We start from the raw sequence: 17230 nt of genomic DNA, 5'->3' as shown, positions 1-17230 counted from the left end.
TGTGGTTATCTCTTACCTTTACTTTGTGCAAGCTTTACTTGTGTTTTACTCCTTGCTTGCTTGTGTTGTTTCCTTTGTTAGCATCATATAGGTTGTTCACCTAGTTGCATATCTAGACAACCTATTTGTTGCTTTACCTAATTTGTCAAGAAAAACTAAAAATTGTTGGTTGCCTATTCACCCCCCTCTAGTCAACCATATCGATCCTTTCAACAGGTATGGCTATCTTGATTCTGTCATAAAATCGTTATGGATGTACATGCATGAGAGAGTGACAAACACATATCATCACAGGAGTTTTTTTTGTGGTGGGGTGGTCGCAGCCACCGCAGCAAGCTCACTCTTCCGTCTTCGTCGGAGGGCATGGCATCGCTAGTACTAGTGCAACCAACATCTCATACCTTGGCGAGCTGCCATCATCGTAGCAAACAATGGTTTGCCTCCTGAAGTAGCATCGCCCCTCCTCCCGCCCTTCATCGCGCCATGGCGGGGATGGATCCCCCTACGACCTATGCCTGCATGCTTCCCCTCGCATCCTCGGTGCCTCCCTACATAGCATCGCCAGTGGCCCTCGCGTCAGGTGTGTGGTGGGAACCTCTCATAACATCGGCCGCGTGTGCGGATTGGGAGCAAACGGTGGCCGCTGGTGGAAAGAAGAAGAGGAGAATTGGGAATGGGGGGGATGCGACCACAGGGTGGTGGGTGAAGAGAAGAAGGCGAAAAGAGCGAAAAGGTGGAATGTGCGAAGGGCCCACTGTGACGCATAGCATGCGCGACCGACGCATCACGAGTAAGCCTATTAGAATTGATTCCAAAAAAAGAAGCTATTGTTCACCCTCAATTGCTCAATGCCCATCTTCATTTTCAGAGTTCCTTTGGTATAAAGGATTTTATATGAGTTTTATAGGTTTGGAATTCTTAGGAGTTCTTCCTGTGTTGATTGAATCCTATATGAATTTTCCCTAAGGACTCCTTTGCATTATATTTTATAGAAATTTTAGCATCCACTCAAACCTCCTTAAAAAATCCTTTGTTTTGTTCTGTGATGCAATCAAACGAACCAAAATCCTACAGAACTAAGATAAGCATGGCATTCCAATTCTATATTTTTCCTATTCCCGCGTTTTTAGAATCATGTGAATCAAACAGACCATCAGTATTGAAGTTTTGTTTTTTGAAGGTGTTTGAGCTTTGCTCAGTTGCCACCTCTGAATCCCTGATTATAATAGGCTTTTTTGCCGAGGACAATTACAAATAGACTTTGATCCGTTGTTCCTGTGTAACCTAAGTTTTTCCGGGGGATTAAATTATTTACTCCACTTTATTAGGGGTTTAATGATTTGATCCAAGGTTGTCTCAAAGGCGGGTGCAAACAAATGGGGAAGTAAAGTGTGGGTTAAGATGCTATGTCATGACTTCTTTCTTGCTTCCTTCTACCGACCATCCTCGCGTCAAGAAACTTGCCATCGAAAACATTCAATTTGCCATGTCCTCATGGCAAAATCCTACAGAACTAAGATAAGCATGGCATTCCAATTCTATATTTTTCCTATTCCCGCGTTTTTAGAATCATGTGAATCAAACAGACCATCAGTATTGAAGTTTTGTTTTTTGAAGGTGTTTGAGCTTTGCTCAGTTGCCACCTCTGAATCCCTGATTATAATAGGCTTTTTTGCCGAGGACAATTACAAATAGACTTTGATCCGTTGTTCCTGTGTAACCTAAGTTTTTCCGGGGGATTAAATTATTTACTCCACTTTATTAGGGGTTTAATGATTTGATCCAAGGTTGTCTCAAAGGCGGGTGCAAACAAATGGGGAAGTAAAGTGTGGGTTAAGATGCTATGTCATGACTTCTTTCTTGCTTCCTTCTACCGACCATCCTCGCGTCAAGAAACTTGCCATCGAAAACATTCAATTTGCCATGTCCTCATACCCGACGTTGGGGCGTTGTCGGATTCCAAAAAAGGGAAAAAAAGTAGGGAAGGAGACGCCTCTCGAAAAAAAAGGAAAAAAGAACGGGAGGGGATGGCGTGCAGCCGTGCAGGACAATGAAAGAAAAACAATGGATAAAGAAACAAAACATTGACACACATTTGTTGTTGCTCCTGGATGAAAAGTTTGACGGCATTTTAAATAGGAAAAAGTCCAAAATAAACCTTGAACATGTAGATGAAAGCTAAATCAAACCCTGAACTTGCAATCCCGAAAATCAGCACACCGAACTCACTGATCCCGGTCTATTTTAAACCTTGAAGGCGTTTCCAAACAGGGATTGTCCACGTGGCATACCAACTCCCGGGATTGTTGGCTACAGACGCGATTGGGCTGGCCCATCAGGCGTGAAGGGAGATTTTTTTTTCTTTTTTTCGTTTTACTTTTTCGTAAGTGCGGCGTAAAAATAACCAAAAATAAGACAGCAGGCGGAGTCAAACTTGTGCCTTGGCCTTTCGATATCCACCTGCTAGCCACGAGAGTAGATTACTATTAGTGCAACAAGTTGAAGCGCGAACATAATTAATCAGACACCAGCGTCGAGATTTGGAAACATTTTTTGGGAGCAAACAAATTTTGAAAACGTATTTTTTTTCGAAATCCCCAAGCTATTCTAAGGTGCGAACACTTTTTTAATTCTGAATACTTTTGAAAAAAGGAACAATTTTTTTGAAAACACAATCAGTTTTTACAAAGCGAATACTCTTCGAAACATAAAAATAACAATAAAAAGGGAACAATTCTTGAATCCGGAAAACAAAATATGCACAAACTTTCAAAAAAATGTTTACTATAATTTTGTTCATAAATTCAAAAATGTTAAAGCATTTCATGAATTGTTGAATAGTTAAAAAAATGTTCATGTTTTCTAATTTTGTTACAAACTAAAAACTGTTTGGTGTTTAACAAAAATTGTTTGGAGTTCTCAAGTTCTGTCTAAATTTTTAAAACTGTTCGTGATTTTAAAAGTTATTTACATTTATCAAAAGATGTTCGGAATTGTGTCGCATTTTCCTTACAGATGTTTTTGGAATTTCATAAATTATTTGCGTTAAAAATGAGCATTTCGAAATTGTTCAAAAAATATTCATGAAATGATTGATTTTCTAACATGTTTAGATAAATGTTCGCTCCTGTCTGTTCTTATAAATGTGACTACCTAGCGTCATGTGCAGCCTTCAGGGCCAGTGGCTAGCTGGCGTTGCGCTCTGAATGCGAGAACCAGAGTTGCAGTCCTGTGAATACGCTGTATAGCGTATTTTTCTTTTGTCGCCTAGTAATTTTTCGTCGCTCCTTATAAAAGACAACTGGCTTTGTGTAGTTATATAAGAAAAAAGTTCGTTGTTATTACAAATGTACTAAAAATTTATTATCATTATGAAAATAAATAACAAAAAAATGGAAAAGAAAAAAACATAGCAGCACGAGTGATTACGCTAATGGGCCGGCCCGATTCGTCTTAATATCCTGCCAGCCGGTCAACGCCCAGAATTTGACTTGCCACGTCAGCGAATACCAGCTAAACAGGCTCAAGGTTCAAAATAGACCGGGATCAGAAAGTTCGGTGTGCTGATTTCCGGGATTGCAAGTTCAGGGTTTGATTTAGCTTGCGTCTATAAGTTCAAGGTTTATTTTAGATTTTTTCCTTTTAAATAAAGAATAAACTGGGGGTGTGGTGACGACGTGGGAGGAACAGCCGCTAACACTGAGCACCGGCCACCTTATCACGCACGACTAATCCGCCCAACCGGAAAAGTTAACCATGGGCGCCAACAGGATTGTCGGCATTTCTTTTCTGTTGCTTTTTCCCAGTTCTAGCCTCCCAGCAGAGACATTTCGAGCTGCTACCCAATCTAATTTACTCTGACCAACGGTGGTCCGTCTCCGTCCGCCCTAGAGACTTCCTAAACAAATACTCTACTGAGTTCCAGCTAGAAGCACATCAATTTGCCGAAGAAAAAGCAGAGCAGCTCAAGAAAGTTTCAATCTTCTCGTCTCCGTCTTAGTTAATGGATGGATGAAGAAGCTATGACGAATACTCCCTACTTTTTATTGGCGACCAGACTTGCCGGCTTGCACCACTCAGAGATTTAGTTTATTTTGACTCGAAAAAGTGCGGCCAGTTCTTAACAAAGACCAATCAACGAATAACAAGTGCTACCTTCCACATAAGTAACGACTGAGCTAAGAAATGTGCCCTGGTTTGTACAATCATTTCCCACGAGATATTATGCAGTTTGGCGCTACTCTCTAACCAAAACTTTGCAGTCTGGTGTTTGGCCCTAGTGCCGGCGGCTCACAACCCAGTGTTAATTTACTTCCACAAAGTTTTACTAGGACTAGCAAGCATTACTATACTCGGACGGGACATTTCATGTTCTTTTACTAAAGGTCGATGCTTGTATCTTGTTTCAATCTTCTCAAAGCAATTCAGAGTCTTTCTTTTTTGCGAGGGAATTTCCTATCTACTTCCTCCGTTTTTAAATATAAGTTTTTTTAAAGATTTCACTGTAAATTACATACGGAGCAAAATGCGTGAATCTACACTAAAATATATCTATATACATCCGTATGTAGTCTACATAGGAATCTCTAAAGAGACTTATATTTAGAAACGGAGGGAGTACTCATCATGCCATGGCAGTATAGAGGGCATATATAGAAATAATAAAGTTACATCCATGTCCGTAGAACACTTAGCGAAGACTACAAGCACTGGCGCGAGCCAAGGACGCGCCATCGTCATCACCACTCCCTCCAGAGCCGGGCCAAACTTATTGTACTAAATAGTCGAAGAGTCGTCGTGGTAAGACCCTATAAAACCAGCGCATCAGAAGAACAACCGTCGCCGATGAAGATAAGTATATATATATATAATGAACCATACATATTAATTTCCCCTATCTCTAAGAGATAACAAGATGACCACTTCATCCCATGCATTACCATGGGATAGTAATATTTCTTATATAGAGAGGGAAACTAGATTGAATTTTAGATGTATATCATTTGTTGTCTTGTTGATTATACGAGATTAAAATTAAAGAAACGATAGATGATCTCTACTACTTCCGTCGTGGTTTATTATATTCTGTGCCAAATTTTAACCTCAAATTTGACTAATAAAATGTTAATGCATGTTATAAAAACTAATATAACTGAAAACTATGTTTAAATACGAATCCAACGATATTATTTTTATGACATGTATTAATATTTTATTAGTTAAATCTCTAGTTAAAATTTGACACAAAATACAAAGGGGACCTATAAACCAGGACGGAGATAGTACTAACTTATTTATCTCAACATGCAATCATTTATGGGAAAAAGTTTGTCATATCATGCAGCTATGCTTGAAAAAGTCTACCTCAACATGCAACTATGCAAGTAATATTATGTACTTATTATGTATAATAAATAGTTTACAACCTCACAATAATCACACAAAAAAACATATGTATTCTTAGTTATTGTTTTTATATGATTTATCCAAATATTCATGTCTCATACCAAAAAATCTCATTGAAATATATCAGAATCGATTACCACCGCAATGTCCGGTACAACCATTTGGCGGGAGGGGATGACACAACATTGTGTAGTCAAATATCTCCCTTTGACTATTGATACACAAAAGGATCACTTTGACTGATCAAAATGAAAAGGTATATTCTAGAATTGAGATATTTCTAAATTGTTTTCACAGACCAATACACTAAAGACGTCAAAGTTGGGTTTCAAAGACTATATCCATGTGCCGCAAAATATATATTCTTGGGAGGAGTAGGTTTTATTGCCTAACTTTACTGTATATTTGGATAACCACTCCATATTTATTCCCGGCAAAAAAAAAATCTACTACTACGTATTTATTTCCATGTTTTGGGGTTAGTTACACTGTATTAGTTTAACAATGAGTCCATGGCGTTCGCTGATATTTGCAGGTCTGAACGTCGACGCGCCGCACTTGTACACTTTTTCTATCTCTTGGCTCTGGATTGATAATCGTGTAGTTCATTGTGGCCACACTTGTACGTTTATTTTATCTGTTTTCTCATCAGGACTGTGACGCCCTATTTTAGTCGGTAACCAACTCAATTAGCTGGACATTTACTATATTGCATAAATAAAAATAGTGTGCAAAGTCAATGAATAAGCCAAGATCTGGATGGCATGCACCCCCCTTCCCCCTCTCTGCCGAATGGCCAATCAGAAGGCGTTACCTGTCCTACTTCTAGAAGAAGCCAATTAAAAAAGGGGCTACGTGTCCCCGCCTCATAGTGTTTGTAAATTACTCCTACCACAGGGGGGAGGAAATGGGTTAAAAGGTCAGAGCTTTGGCTAAGCAGGTCTTAATTATAGTAACATGCCTGTAGAATAAACAATGTGATCTTTTCTCCCCGCGAGGAATAAAGTATGTGATCTGGTAACACTTGGTTTCCTTCTCTCTGAATTCTTTGACCTTGCAGCATTTGTGAGCTGTCTTGGAGGAGTACACGGTCAAGTATCAACACCTCATTTTTTTTTGCTATCATTTTATTAGATAAGAGAAGAAAAGAAAATCAAGAGAATAGTAGTAGTAGGTCATGGTTGCCATTCTGGCTGGAAACGATAACATGGTGCTGTGCCTGGCTTGCCAGTCAACATTTCACAAGAGAATACTAGTATTTCAGAGCTCTCAGAAACACAGGAGTATTACTCCTGTTTCTATAGAGGAGAGCGGCAAGAGATGCTTTTACTGGTTGGGAAGACCCGACCCGACGCATCGACTAGGCAGAGCGGCATCGTGATGCAGAGCAGAGGGCCATTTGCATTTGCAGCATAACATAATGCTGGGGGTGACCAGGCATCCATCCAGTTGCAGTTGGGAGGAGGAGAAAACCTCATGGATGATCTCATGTTTGGGGGGGGTCCTAATTTAGGGGGGAGCTTTAGAGATTCCTTCCCGCCTCAACTTGGCTGTGCAGGCATGTGCAGGTCTTATAAAAAAAACCACGCAAGCCGTGGATGTGCGTTAGGTATCAGCAGAGCTAGCTAGTCTCCCCGCCCAAGCAACGAGACGATTCCCGGCCTCCGCGAGCCAAGAAGAATCCGGCCAGGCCCGGGCACTAGTTTAATCGCCGGGCGCTACCAAACTTCCATTTTGGACAAGATTTGAACCGGTCCGGCCGAATACAATATACTACAACAGTATAGCCGGGCGAGTCCCGATCAACGGAGGGGGAAGGGGGGATTATTATTGTTAGACCCAGTTGCGAGATCGATGACAGTGCTTGGCGCCATAAAAAAAGGGCCGGAATACATCACCCGAGGCCACTTGTAGGGCTTTCTCTGAAGAAGGTGCGGAGAAATTTCTCGGGGTCGCGGGCGCCCCGTCGGTGCGGGGGAGCACGTGATAGCGATACGCTCTGCTCCTCTGGGACTGGGTGGGAGCCGGGCAGGGAGGGAGGGAGGACAAGATTATCTTTGCATCTCTCCCTCGCCGGTCTCAGTTTATGAGGGGAGGGGGAGTTTTATAATCCATGCGCTGCATCAGGGACTCAATTATAGAGGTCTTGACGTTAAGCTAAAAGGGGCGCCCTGATCTAGTACGCTTCTGATTAAGGCTAGCTCCTCATACCTTTCTTTTCCTTTCTTCTTCCTCCTCCTCCTTCGTCTTCCTCTCCTCTCCTCTGCGCTTCCTTTCTTGCTCTGGGACTGGGCAACAATGTCTCCCGTGCCGAGCCCAAATCAATCACACCTTCTAGGCCATGGATCAAGGTCAGTTTTCTGCTTCTTTTCATCTTTCTTTTCTATATATGTGTGCGGTCAGTTCAATCGGACTAACCTTTCTTGATTTGTTTCTGAAATGAAACAAACAAACGAACAAACAAACTTGCAGGAAAGAGAAGCGCATGAGGAAGGTGGATACCTTTGCGCCGCACAACGACGGCCACCAATGGAGGAAGTACGGCGAGAAGAAGATCAACAACTGCAACTTTCCCAGGTTAGCAGCCCGCCTTTGGTCTCCTCATCTTCGTCCTCATTTGGTGATCTGCATCTGCATATGCTCCCAAAAAACCATTAGTATCTAGCGCCTCGTCTTGGCACATCACAAGTCTTTTTACCGACCTCTCTCTGATGATTCCTTGGTGGTCTTTTCATTCTTCTCATCCAAATCTACCATAGGGATGCACAGTGTAACAAACTTACCAATATATGAAGAGAAGCCTCAGTCCTCCGATTTACTCACAGAAGATTCGTCTTCTTCTTTCTATCCTGCCACAGGTACTACTACAGATGCACCTACAAAGACAACATGAACTGCCCGGCCACCAAACAGATTCAGCAGAAGGATCACAGCGACCCCCCATTGTACCAAGTCACATACTACAACGAGCATTCATGCAACAGCGCCTTCCTTGCCCTCACCCCCACAGAGTTCCAGCTGCAGACCGCATCTGGAAAGGCAGTCTCCATCTGCTTTGATTCATCCGGGGCTCAGGAGCCCGGAGCCAATGCCAGCTCGCCATCTTCGAGTGCGGCGCCACGCGGCACGCCTTCAGAGTGCAAGAACAAGCCCCTTGCGCTGCGTTCAGAGGCGCTTTCTTCCTGGGCCCCCGGCGTTGTGGAGCAAAAGACGGCCTGTGCTGATCTCCAGTCCTGCAGCACCGAGTGCCAAGATGCATACATTTCAGAAGACATAGATGCAGGGAGATTCGGTTCTATCAGATTCTTCCATTTTTTGTAAATGGATCAGTGGAAGACAATTGATCTTACCTCAAAGAACTAATATGATACACATGTTTTTTCCATCTACACGCATGCTAGAGCACCAGATACTTGCATGTGAGATGTGGCCAAGATTTTCTTAGTTCAATTGAAATGAAATACCACTGCTAATTCAGAAGGCAGAGTTCATTTCTGCAAACTCTCATGTTATTTCTGTTGAGACGCTGCAGCATCTTGTACCTTCAAAAGCAATGAATACATTCCTTACCCTATTATTATGCTACATGGTACTGTACACAATAAGAATGGATTAGACGATCAGGGTAGGAACACACACACGGTGACAGAGGGCAGAGCTCTCAAATCATCATAGTATAAATATATGCAGCATGGCCATAAACAAGTTACCAAACATCTTGGTGATATGAAGCACAACATAGAAAAGACCACTAGTACATGAACATGAAAGATGGGCAGCAATCTTATTCCAAACCATATTTTGTACATTGGCCGTCAATAGCAGGATGCCAATGCAATACGCAAAATCCAGTTCAGGGAATGCATGCATAAGCAATCCATTATTTTATTTGTGCATGGCGTAACAACATACCAGCTTTACCATCTCAGTGAAAAATCAATATTATGCAATATTTCAGGAGACATGCTGATGAAGTCGGAGGAACGAAAATAGATTATATTCCACAGTTGGAGAGGTTATTGGTGCAAATTTACTCATGAATTACATTCTTAAAGACTTCTTTGCCTTCAAGCACCCTACAGCAGCCAGGGCTTGTCCAAATGGACCTGATCATGAAGAGAGAACAAAACAAGGACAAGACATCAAATCAGACAAAAGGTCTGCATACTCAATAATAGAGGAAAATTTCAGTATCAACAGTTGGTAGCTCCATATAACACCCACATCATCTGTTAACAATGTAATATATCCACAGAATTTGCCATCTTCGGTCAAAAGAATACCAAGCAGAGACAAATAGGCTTATTCAGGTTTTCACTGTTGGCCTATACCATATGAAGATTACCTTTGTTTCCGCTTATCTGGAACAAGCAAACCTGACGATTTCTCCAATGTTGTTACCATGGCAAGGTGTTCTCCCATATATTTCAACCAAGCTGATATATATCCACACATAATTATTATCTTCATGAAGCAGGATGCTGTTTAAAGCAATACCAAGAAGACACCACACTAATAGGATGGTTCAGCCTTCATTTGCGACGAACATTATCAGAGGAAAATTTTGAAACCCAAAAGTTTATAACAAGGTGTTGAGGCAAAATCCCAGTATACAAAAGTACAAAGAGCAAAATACATATCAGTGTTGCCCAGTTGCAGCTGAGCTAATCATGTCTGCACACTCTGAATCATCCTTGACTTTAACATCACTGAAACGGAAGGTTGTCGCCAAGCTCTGCACGAGCTGCTCATGGATCACCTCGTCAGGAGGGAGTTCCACTGCCGCCTCCCGCCGCAGCGACGTGACCTCCTTGTCAGCAATGCCGCAGGGCACGATGTGCTTGAAGTACCCCAAATCAGGGTCGATGTTGAAGGCCAGGCCATGGCAGGTAAACCCTGACGAGATCCTGACCCCGATGGCCCCAATCTTCCTGTCCCCGACCCACACGCCGGTCTCGCAGGCGCCCCCCGGCCGCGACTTGACGCCGTACAGAGAGGCCACCTCGATCATGGCGGACTCGAGCCCCTCGACATACCTCCGCGCGCCCAGCCCAATGTCCCGGAGCGAGAGGATGGGGTAGAGGACGGCCTGGCGCGGGCCGTGGAAGGTGACGTCGCCGCCCCGCTCCGTGCGGTAGAGCTCGGCGCCGAGGCCCGCGAGGCTTGACTCCGGCACGAGCAGGTTGTGGTCGGTGCGCCGCTTGCCGAGGGTGTAGGTAGGCGGATGCTGCAGCGAGAGCACGAGGTCCGGGACCCGGCCGGCTCTCCGGTCGGCGACGAGCCTCTCCTGGAGCCTGAGGGCGTCGCCGTACTTGACCACCCCGAGCCTCCACGCCTCGAGAACCCTCCTCGCGGCACCACCACCCATCTCCGCCGCTGGTGGGTGAGACCCGGCGGCACCCACCCCGCTTTGTTGCCCAGTCAGAAGACGACGAAGTACATGGGCTCTCAGGGCCCGGCCCACGGCCTAAATAAAGAGAGAAGGAAAAAATAAGAGAAACCTAGACGTCCGCACTCGAGCAGTTCGTTCGCCGCATCTCCGGTGCGCCGTCTTCCTGCGCTCGCTCGCTCACCCTTCGTGCCCAACCAATGTCGGCTACGGCGTTTATGGAGCTGGCGCTCGACCAGGTATGGCTCAAATCCTGCTTGTCGTACGAGTAGAACATGCGTGCCAGTATTTGTGAATTGTGGCTGCGTGTCCTCGACGCCGGAGCGGCGAACCCTGCGGCTAGTCTAGCGCGGCGGCGTTGTCTAGTTCCTGCTGTGGTGGGCATGTGGCGTCGGGCTTGATCGTTCCCATATGTGTGACTGACGGATTGCCGGTGCCGTGGTCGGCGTGTTCCCCTGATTCAAGTGTTTTTTCTTCTCCCTATAGGAGCCTGATTGACTGAAATTATTTCATCGACTCTCTGAAACTACTTTTGTAGAGTAGCTTCATCCTCAGATCATCCTGCACATGCTTAATTTAGATGGTTCAACAACCAGTACGTGTGACTGAGTGTAATCCGGGTTAATCGAACCCGGTATAGACCAATGAGTGTAGCAGCAAAATGTTAAGGCCTTCTTAAGAAAACTACCGAGCAGAGTTGCTGGCATTATCTCAGGCTAGTGAGTGAATTGCAGAAAACCACCACATTTGGGGTTAGCTTTGCGAAAAACTACCTAGTCCCTAATTATTTGCAAAACGCACCGCGTTTCTAGTAATCTTTTTGCAAAATGCACTGATCAGGTGATCTGGCCCGTTTGATCACTTTCTGACAAGTGGGGTCAGATTGTAAGAAGCTGACTTGGCAAAGTTTTGACATACATGCCCCTGGATCTAAAAAGAAAAAGCAATCAGAGCCCCCCTGCTTCGACCCCGTCTGGATCGGGAGAGCCAGAGCCCCCGAGCTACCCACCCCCCGCGCCACTCCGACGACCTCGTCGCCGGCGACCACCGCTGCCCTGTCTACCATCTCCTTCCTCCTCCCTTTTCTTTTCTTCTCCACCGCTGCCTCGTCCACCATCGGCGACGGCCGGAAAGGCGAGAGGTGAGGCCGCGTTGGCCGGGATTGACGACGCGGGTCGCCATGGCTGTGGATCTCGCCGTCGCGCGCATGGACCTGGCATCAACGACGCCCTCGCGCCCGTTCCTCTCGACGCCCTGGACCTCTAGGCTCCCGTCGCCGCCGCCGGAAACCCACCGCCAGCCCCGCCTCTCCTCATCTCCTCCTCCACGCCCGTCTTCGCTGAGGGAGACCACGTGCACCTCGCCCCTGCTTGGCCCAGCAGGACGAGCCGTGACAATCATTGGAGTTTGTCCTCCTCGGAGCTCCGAGGCGCATCTATCTCCACGGCGCAGCGCTTCTCCCTGACAAGCGCGGGTTTGCTGTCACCGCGCAGCTGGTGCGCTCTGCGCGTTGCTCCAGCATCCCCGGCCCAGCGCGAGCACGCCCCTCCTATGGCCCAGCTCTCGCCTCGCTCCGGCGTCCCCGACCCAGCAGCGCCCAGGAGTCCAGGAACCTCCGCCCCACCCTCCGCCCTGCGCGTCGCTCCGGCGTCGCCGGCCAAGCAGCGCGGCGGAGGCCATGAACCCGACGCCCAGCGCGCCTCTGCCCGAGGGGTGGGGGGCTGATTGCTTTTCCGTTTTAGATCAAGGGGTGTGTGTGTAAATTTTTTGCTCTTACAATCTGGCCCCACTTGTCAGAAAGTGGTTAAATGGAACAAATCACCTGATCAGTGCATTTTGCAAAAAGATTACCAGAAACGCGGTGCGTTTTGCAAATAATTAGGGACTAGGTAGTTTTTCGCAAAGCTAACCCCAAATGTGGTGGTTTTCTGCAATTCACTCCAGGCTAGTTAGCTGCAGGGAGAAGAAAAACCATTTGATGTGGTGGCTTCGAATCTGGCGCTGGACCTTAAGGCGTGCCTGGTGCGGCCGTGGCTTCTCCCTTGCCCAGGTGCGTGGGAAGGCCTTGGCATGCGGGTGCTCTACCAGTGAGGCCGAGGCAGTGGATGCCGGGGCACCATCCCTGAAAAGCGAGACACAGTGGCGCCCTAGAGGGGTGAGGTTTTGGCTTTGTGCTATGTGGGTGGCGGTGTTGTTGCCTCAGTTGGTGCACCTCTTTCGAGTCGTCTTGCATGGTAGTCGGGACGGGTTTGGATTCCCTTGTAAGTGCGGTCATCGAGGTAGGAGTGACCCAGATACACCCCTCACATAGTGGCACAGCTTTTCGGCGGTCGTCAGAGCCCCCGCCTCTTGGCAGGTTGTCTTTCGTGCTTCTTTGAAACCTTCCAGGAATCTTGCGACCTTCATTTGTGTGGTTCATGCCAGATCTGGTCTGCTTGATGAGGGTGTAGTGTGTCTACGGCGTGACAGTGACATCTTTTGACAGAGTTGTATCTTCTACCTGTCATCAATTGTTCTTAGGTTTGTGGGTGTTTTGGGTTCATTGTGTTGTCTATGAGCGTGGAGCTCCGGACCTAATTTAGCTAGGCGGGTTGATCCAATTGTATCGTTTCCGACAGGTTTCCATCATAAACTGGTCGGTTTTTTCCTACTTAATTAATGAAGGGAGAGCTCCTGCTGATTGCTTTTTTTTTGTAGGCCAAGTTTGCGCTGGACAACCTCGAGGTTCCTGTAGGGTATGCTCTGGTTTCCCTTGAATATAGTTCACAGTTCACTCGGTGGAAGGTAAATTTGTAGTTCCTAATGTGCTAATTGTATTGTTTCATCCCCGTCAAGATAGATGTGTGATTGTGGAGGACGGGAAGGTTATTGCCTCTGGTAGCAACAGGACCAATGCCACCCGGAATGTATGCTATTCTCCTTTGTGCTTTGAGACATTTTTGTGTTTTTTCCTCTGAAATGAATTACTTCAATTGTAAGGCTACGAGACATGCTGAGATGGAAGCAATCGATATCCTTCTCCAGGAGTGGCAGAGTATTGGCCTTGACCAGACACTGGTCGCGGATAAGTTTGCAGGATGTGACCTCTATGTCACGTGCGAGCCATGCATAATGTGTGCATCAGCATTGTCGATACTAGGTTTGTGATTGTTCTATTTCTCCTGTTAGCCCCATCTTGATTATTCTATTTCTCCTGTTGAAACTATATTGACCAGTAAGAATTTATGATATTTTTGGTAGGAATCAGGGAAGTATACTATGGGTGTCCGAATGATAAATTCGGGGGATGTGGATCAGTCATGTCACTGCATGAGAGCCTTTCGTCGGATGACTTGACAGGGTGAGGGGATATCAGCGGCAAATTGAAAGCTCTCTGCTCATGTGAACAAACCTTCTTATACTTTGAATGTTAATTATGCCTTTCTACCAGTAGTTCAATATTCTATGATGTGTCATGACAAAGTTGGGCTTGCATAATCTTTCTGTTAGCATTGAATGCCATACATGCTTATTGAGTTCTCATGCATTCTTCTAATTCCAAATTATGTTAGTTATTTGGGTTACTCACAAATTGTACATCTAACATGGTCTCATGCGTTTCTTTTGCTAGGAGCCAAGATACCAGATCAAGAGGTTTTAAATGTACTGGGGGGATAATGGCGGAAGAGGCAGTCGCTCTTTTTAGAAATTTCTATGAACAAGGAAACCCGAATGGTTTGTTCTTTTACATTCACATTTCACATATTATTCCACAATTCTTGGCATGGTTGATTTAATTCAGTTCTTACTTCCGTGTTAAAATGTTGCTTAAAGTTTGAACTGTACCGGTTCTGTTTATATGAGTTGGGGTCTCGTAGAAGTTAGCACTAGGGATCCGGTCAGTGTACTTCCATATTCTATTAGAATCTGAACCACAAATGTAAGCATCAAAGAAACTTTTGCCATGTCCTTTAATGTTATATATGATGACGGCGGCTTTCTCATGCATTTCAGCACCGAAGCCTCACAGACCTGTCCGAGTGGATCAGCAGTGACTGGTTTGTTAGTCGTGCTGACGAGGAAGATCTCAGGTATTCCGATTTAAACAATGGATGGCAAGCTGCTTTAGGTTTGTCCGGTGATTTAGAGTTGAGCATTGCTGTGTTGAATTGTACGTATCTGTGTACTCCCTCCGTTTCTAAATATAAGCCCTTTTAGCGATTCCAATATGAGATCTATATAGACGTATTTTAGAGTGTAGATTCACTCATTTGCTCTGTATGTAGTCCTTATTGGAATCTCTAAAAGGGCTTATATTTAGGAACGAAGGGAGTAGTTTGCTATATGGGCTTGCTGTTGTTCTTTTGCTGATCTAAACTACTACTGTACATCATTCGTTTTTGAGGCTGCTGTTGTTATTTTGCAGATCTACATCCTACAGGTCAGGCGATTCAAGAAGATTCTCTCCACTATTGATTAGCTTGTGTTAACACTGAATTCAGCCTTACTCAGTTGCAGCTATCTATCATCTAGACATTTGGTTTCTCCTTTATGGGAAAATAAAAGAGAAACCAAATGTGTTACGCAAATTGTTACTCCCTCCGTTCCTAAATATTTGTCTTTCTAGCCATTTCAAATGGAATACAACATACATCCGTATGTAGACATATTTTAGAGTGTAGATTCACTCATTTTGCTTTGTATGTAGTCACTTGTTGAAATCTCTAGAAAGACAAATATTTAGGAACGGAGGGAGTATATATTACTATTGCTCTTAAATGCAATTCAATTGATAGTTTGATCATTGCAGGGCATTTCCTGTTGCCTACCTTACTACTAATTGAGTCTCTTGCAATTTGTTTGACTGAAATGTGAAATAGAGAAGTTGGCTTTGAATATAACTTACACTTTGGCAGTACATTTTCCATGTTATTACCACAACATCATTCGATGCTTCCGTTGTTTGGGTCCTGACCACTGGGCTGCCTCTTGCCGTGGTGACCCGGTCAGATGCCTCGCCTGCCTCTGGGCACCGCGAACGGGACTGTCGTCTTTGCCATCCCACCAGCAGAGCTCCTAGTCACTGTGCACGCGCCCCTCCGGACCGGCCATGCCCTTCCATGGAGACACTCCGGGGCTGCCCTTGTTGAACGCCCAAGCTCCAGTAAAGGTTGTGCTGGGCACGACAGTTGCAAGGTCTCTACACTCTGGGGCGTGTTTGGTTGCCGTTGTGAACAGTTTCTGTATCGCATACACTTCTTAACATAGCCTGATTGAGCAAAACAGGCCCTAATACGCCATCTGCAAGTTGTTTGGTTGCCTGCATCTAGTGTCCCTGCATTAGGTAATAAGCAAGTGCACTTTGTTTGGTTGCCTGCATTGGCCCAAGCGACACATGAACACGGAGTTTGGTTGCATACGGCGTACATGTTGTGCTTACCTTGTACCCTAGTTGATGAGCTCCTAGTCACACCTAGCACACCAACGCCACAACACAACAATGATGATGAACTGGGCGAGGATGATGAAGTTTTTCAACTTCAGCCCAAAATGACGATCCACCTTGACACCTCCAACCTTGCCACTGTCAACACTGTTGCCTCCGTGCTTTCACACCCAGTCGGAGTAAGCTTGTGCTGCTGCCTGCCTAGTCTTGAACCCTCTATGGCTGCTGTTGCTATACAATGCCACTTGTGCACTGGCTTCTTCCCATGAACTGTAAACCCCTGGAGCCTTACTGATGAACACAGCATATCACTTGCCCTAGCAATGCATAAGAGCAAGAGTTGAAGCAGCAAATCAATGGAGCACACAAGTAGCAAGCAAAGTAGCACACAAACAACAATGGAGCAGAAGAGAAGAAGTAAAGCATGCATGATCATACGGCATAGCAAGTTCTACCTAGCACTACCTTGGTGTTAACCTACCACCACATCCAAAAGAGGGCATCGTCCTATCACCGCAAGTTCACCATCAGCGTGAGGGGTTAGTATATACCACCTCATCAAAATATATAGACCATCAAATAGTTTTTCAGTCCTAACTACACAAAATGTACGTCGTCATCATCGTCGTCGTCGCCACCGCCATCGCCGTCGGGGACCATGCAAGCTCACAGGCAGCACTACTCTAGCAGTAGTGCTTGCCCAGGCAGCTCCTGAGCCACAACACCCTGTGAGCGTCTACCATGGCAACGAACCCAACACCCTGGGCCTTGTTGTCAAGCAGGTGGCTGAGAGCTGCCATGAGAGCCTCGTCGCTGAAGCCACCATGGGTCATGACAGCGCCATACAGGTCAGGGTGGACGTCGAGGGGCTTGCACTCCCTGATGGCTGTTGCCACCTCCTTCACCGCCTCAGTCATGCTGCAAAAGACATTGATCTCCTCCTCCATCAGGCCTCCTCTCTTCCTCTTCCTATCATGGACGGGGTCAAATGGCTTGTCGAAGGGCTTCAT

The 17230-nt window shown here is 45.5% G+C and overlaps 3 protein-coding genes across 7 annotated transcripts; 2 read left to right on the top strand and 1 right to left on the bottom strand.

Annotated features, from left to right (window-relative positions):
* The first annotated feature begins 7441 nt into the window (after window positions 1-7441).
* LOC123097614 (transcription factor WRKY19) lies at window positions 7442-8991 on the top strand. Its single transcript, XM_044519403.1, has 3 exons — window positions 7442-7757; window positions 7879-7983; window positions 8265-8991. Exons 1-3 carry the CDS (start codon window positions 7705-7707, stop codon window positions 8725-8727), a joined length of 621 nt encoding a protein of 206 aa, XP_044375338.1. The 5' UTR covers window positions 7442-7704; the 3' UTR covers window positions 8728-8991.
* A 950-nt stretch (window positions 8992-9941) lies between these two features.
* LOC123097613 (octanoyltransferase LIP2, mitochondrial) lies at window positions 9942-11195 on the bottom strand. Its single transcript, XM_044519402.1, has 2 exons — window positions 10980-11195; window positions 9942-10873 (listed from the first exon to the last, which is right to left on the bottom strand). Exons 1-2 carry the CDS (start codon window positions 11178-11180, stop codon window positions 10046-10048), a joined length of 1029 nt encoding a protein of 342 aa, XP_044375337.1. The 5' UTR covers window positions 11181-11195; the 3' UTR covers window positions 9942-10045.
* Window positions 10880-15455, top strand: LOC123097612 (tRNA-specific adenosine deaminase TAD2). 5 transcript variants are annotated; one of them, XM_044519401.1, is made up of 8 exons: window positions 10880-11034; window positions 13493-13530; window positions 13635-13701; window positions 13820-13934; window positions 14036-14135; window positions 14406-14509; window positions 14789-14865; window positions 15201-15455. In XM_044519401.1, the coding sequence occupies exons 1-7, from the start codon at window positions 10996-10998 to the stop codon at window positions 14827-14829; spliced, it is 504 nt and encodes a 167-aa protein (XP_044375336.1). In that variant the 5' UTR covers window positions 10880-10995; the 3' UTR covers window positions 14830-14865; window positions 15201-15455. The 5 variants fall into 5 exon arrangements, 4 of the variants coding, with proteins under 4 accessions (XP_044375336.1, XP_044375335.1, XP_044375333.1 ...); XM_044519400.1 differs by having other exon boundaries at window positions 10883-11034; window positions 13775-13934; XR_006447383.1 differs by lacking the exon at window positions 10880-11034 and adding an exon at window positions 11943-12950 and having other exon boundaries at window positions 13775-13934; window positions 14036-14176.
* The last annotated feature ends 1775 nt before the right edge of the window (window positions 15456-17230 follow it).

This window comes from Triticum aestivum, chromosome 4D (assembly GCF_018294505.1).
Source record: "Triticum aestivum cultivar Chinese Spring chromosome 4D, IWGSC CS RefSeq v2.1, whole genome shotgun sequence".
NCBI lineage: Eukaryota > Viridiplantae > Streptophyta > Magnoliopsida > Poales > Poaceae > Triticum > Triticum aestivum.
Note: the sequence above shows the minus strand (reverse complement) of the source record. Positions and strands in the feature narration are given on the sequence as shown.

What these genes read in the sequence shown, in the direction of transcription:
- LOC123097614 (XM_044519403.1), top strand. Translation starts at nt 7,705, where the DNA reads ATGTCTCCCGTGCCGAGCCCAAATCAATCACACCTTCTAGGCCATGGA. An exon ending in CTTCTAGGCCATGGATCAAG is followed by an intron (nt 7,758 to 7,878) that starts GTCAGTTTTCTG and finishes ACAAACTTGCAG; the next exon opens with GAAAGAGAAGCGCATGAGGA. An exon ending in AACAACTGCAACTTTCCCAG is followed by an intron (nt 7,984 to 8,264) that starts GTTAGCAGCCCG and finishes ATCCTGCCACAG; the next exon opens with GTACTACTACAGATGCACCT.
- LOC123097613 (XM_044519402.1), bottom strand. Translation starts at nt 11,180, where the DNA reads ATGCCCACCACAGCAGGAACTAGACAACGCCGCCGCGCTAGACTAGCC. An exon ending in ACATTGGTTGGGCACGAAGG is followed by an intron (nt 10,874 to 10,979) that starts GTGAGCGAGCGA and finishes CTCTTTATTTAG; the next exon opens with GCCGTGGGCCGGGCCCTGAG.
- LOC123097612 (XM_044519397.1), top strand. Translation starts at nt 12,711, where the DNA reads ATGTGGTGGTTTTCTGCAATTCACTCCAGGCTAGTTAGCTGCAGGGAG. An exon ending in CACAGTGGCGCCCTAGAGGG is followed by an intron (nt 12,951 to 13,492) that starts GTGAGGTTTTGG and finishes TTTTTTTTGTAG; the next exon opens with GCCAAGTTTGCGCTGGACAA. An exon ending in TCGTCGGATGACTTGACAGG is followed by an intron (nt 14,136 to 14,405) that starts GTGAGGGGATAT and finishes TTCTTTTGCTAG; the next exon opens with GAGCCAAGATACCAGATCAA.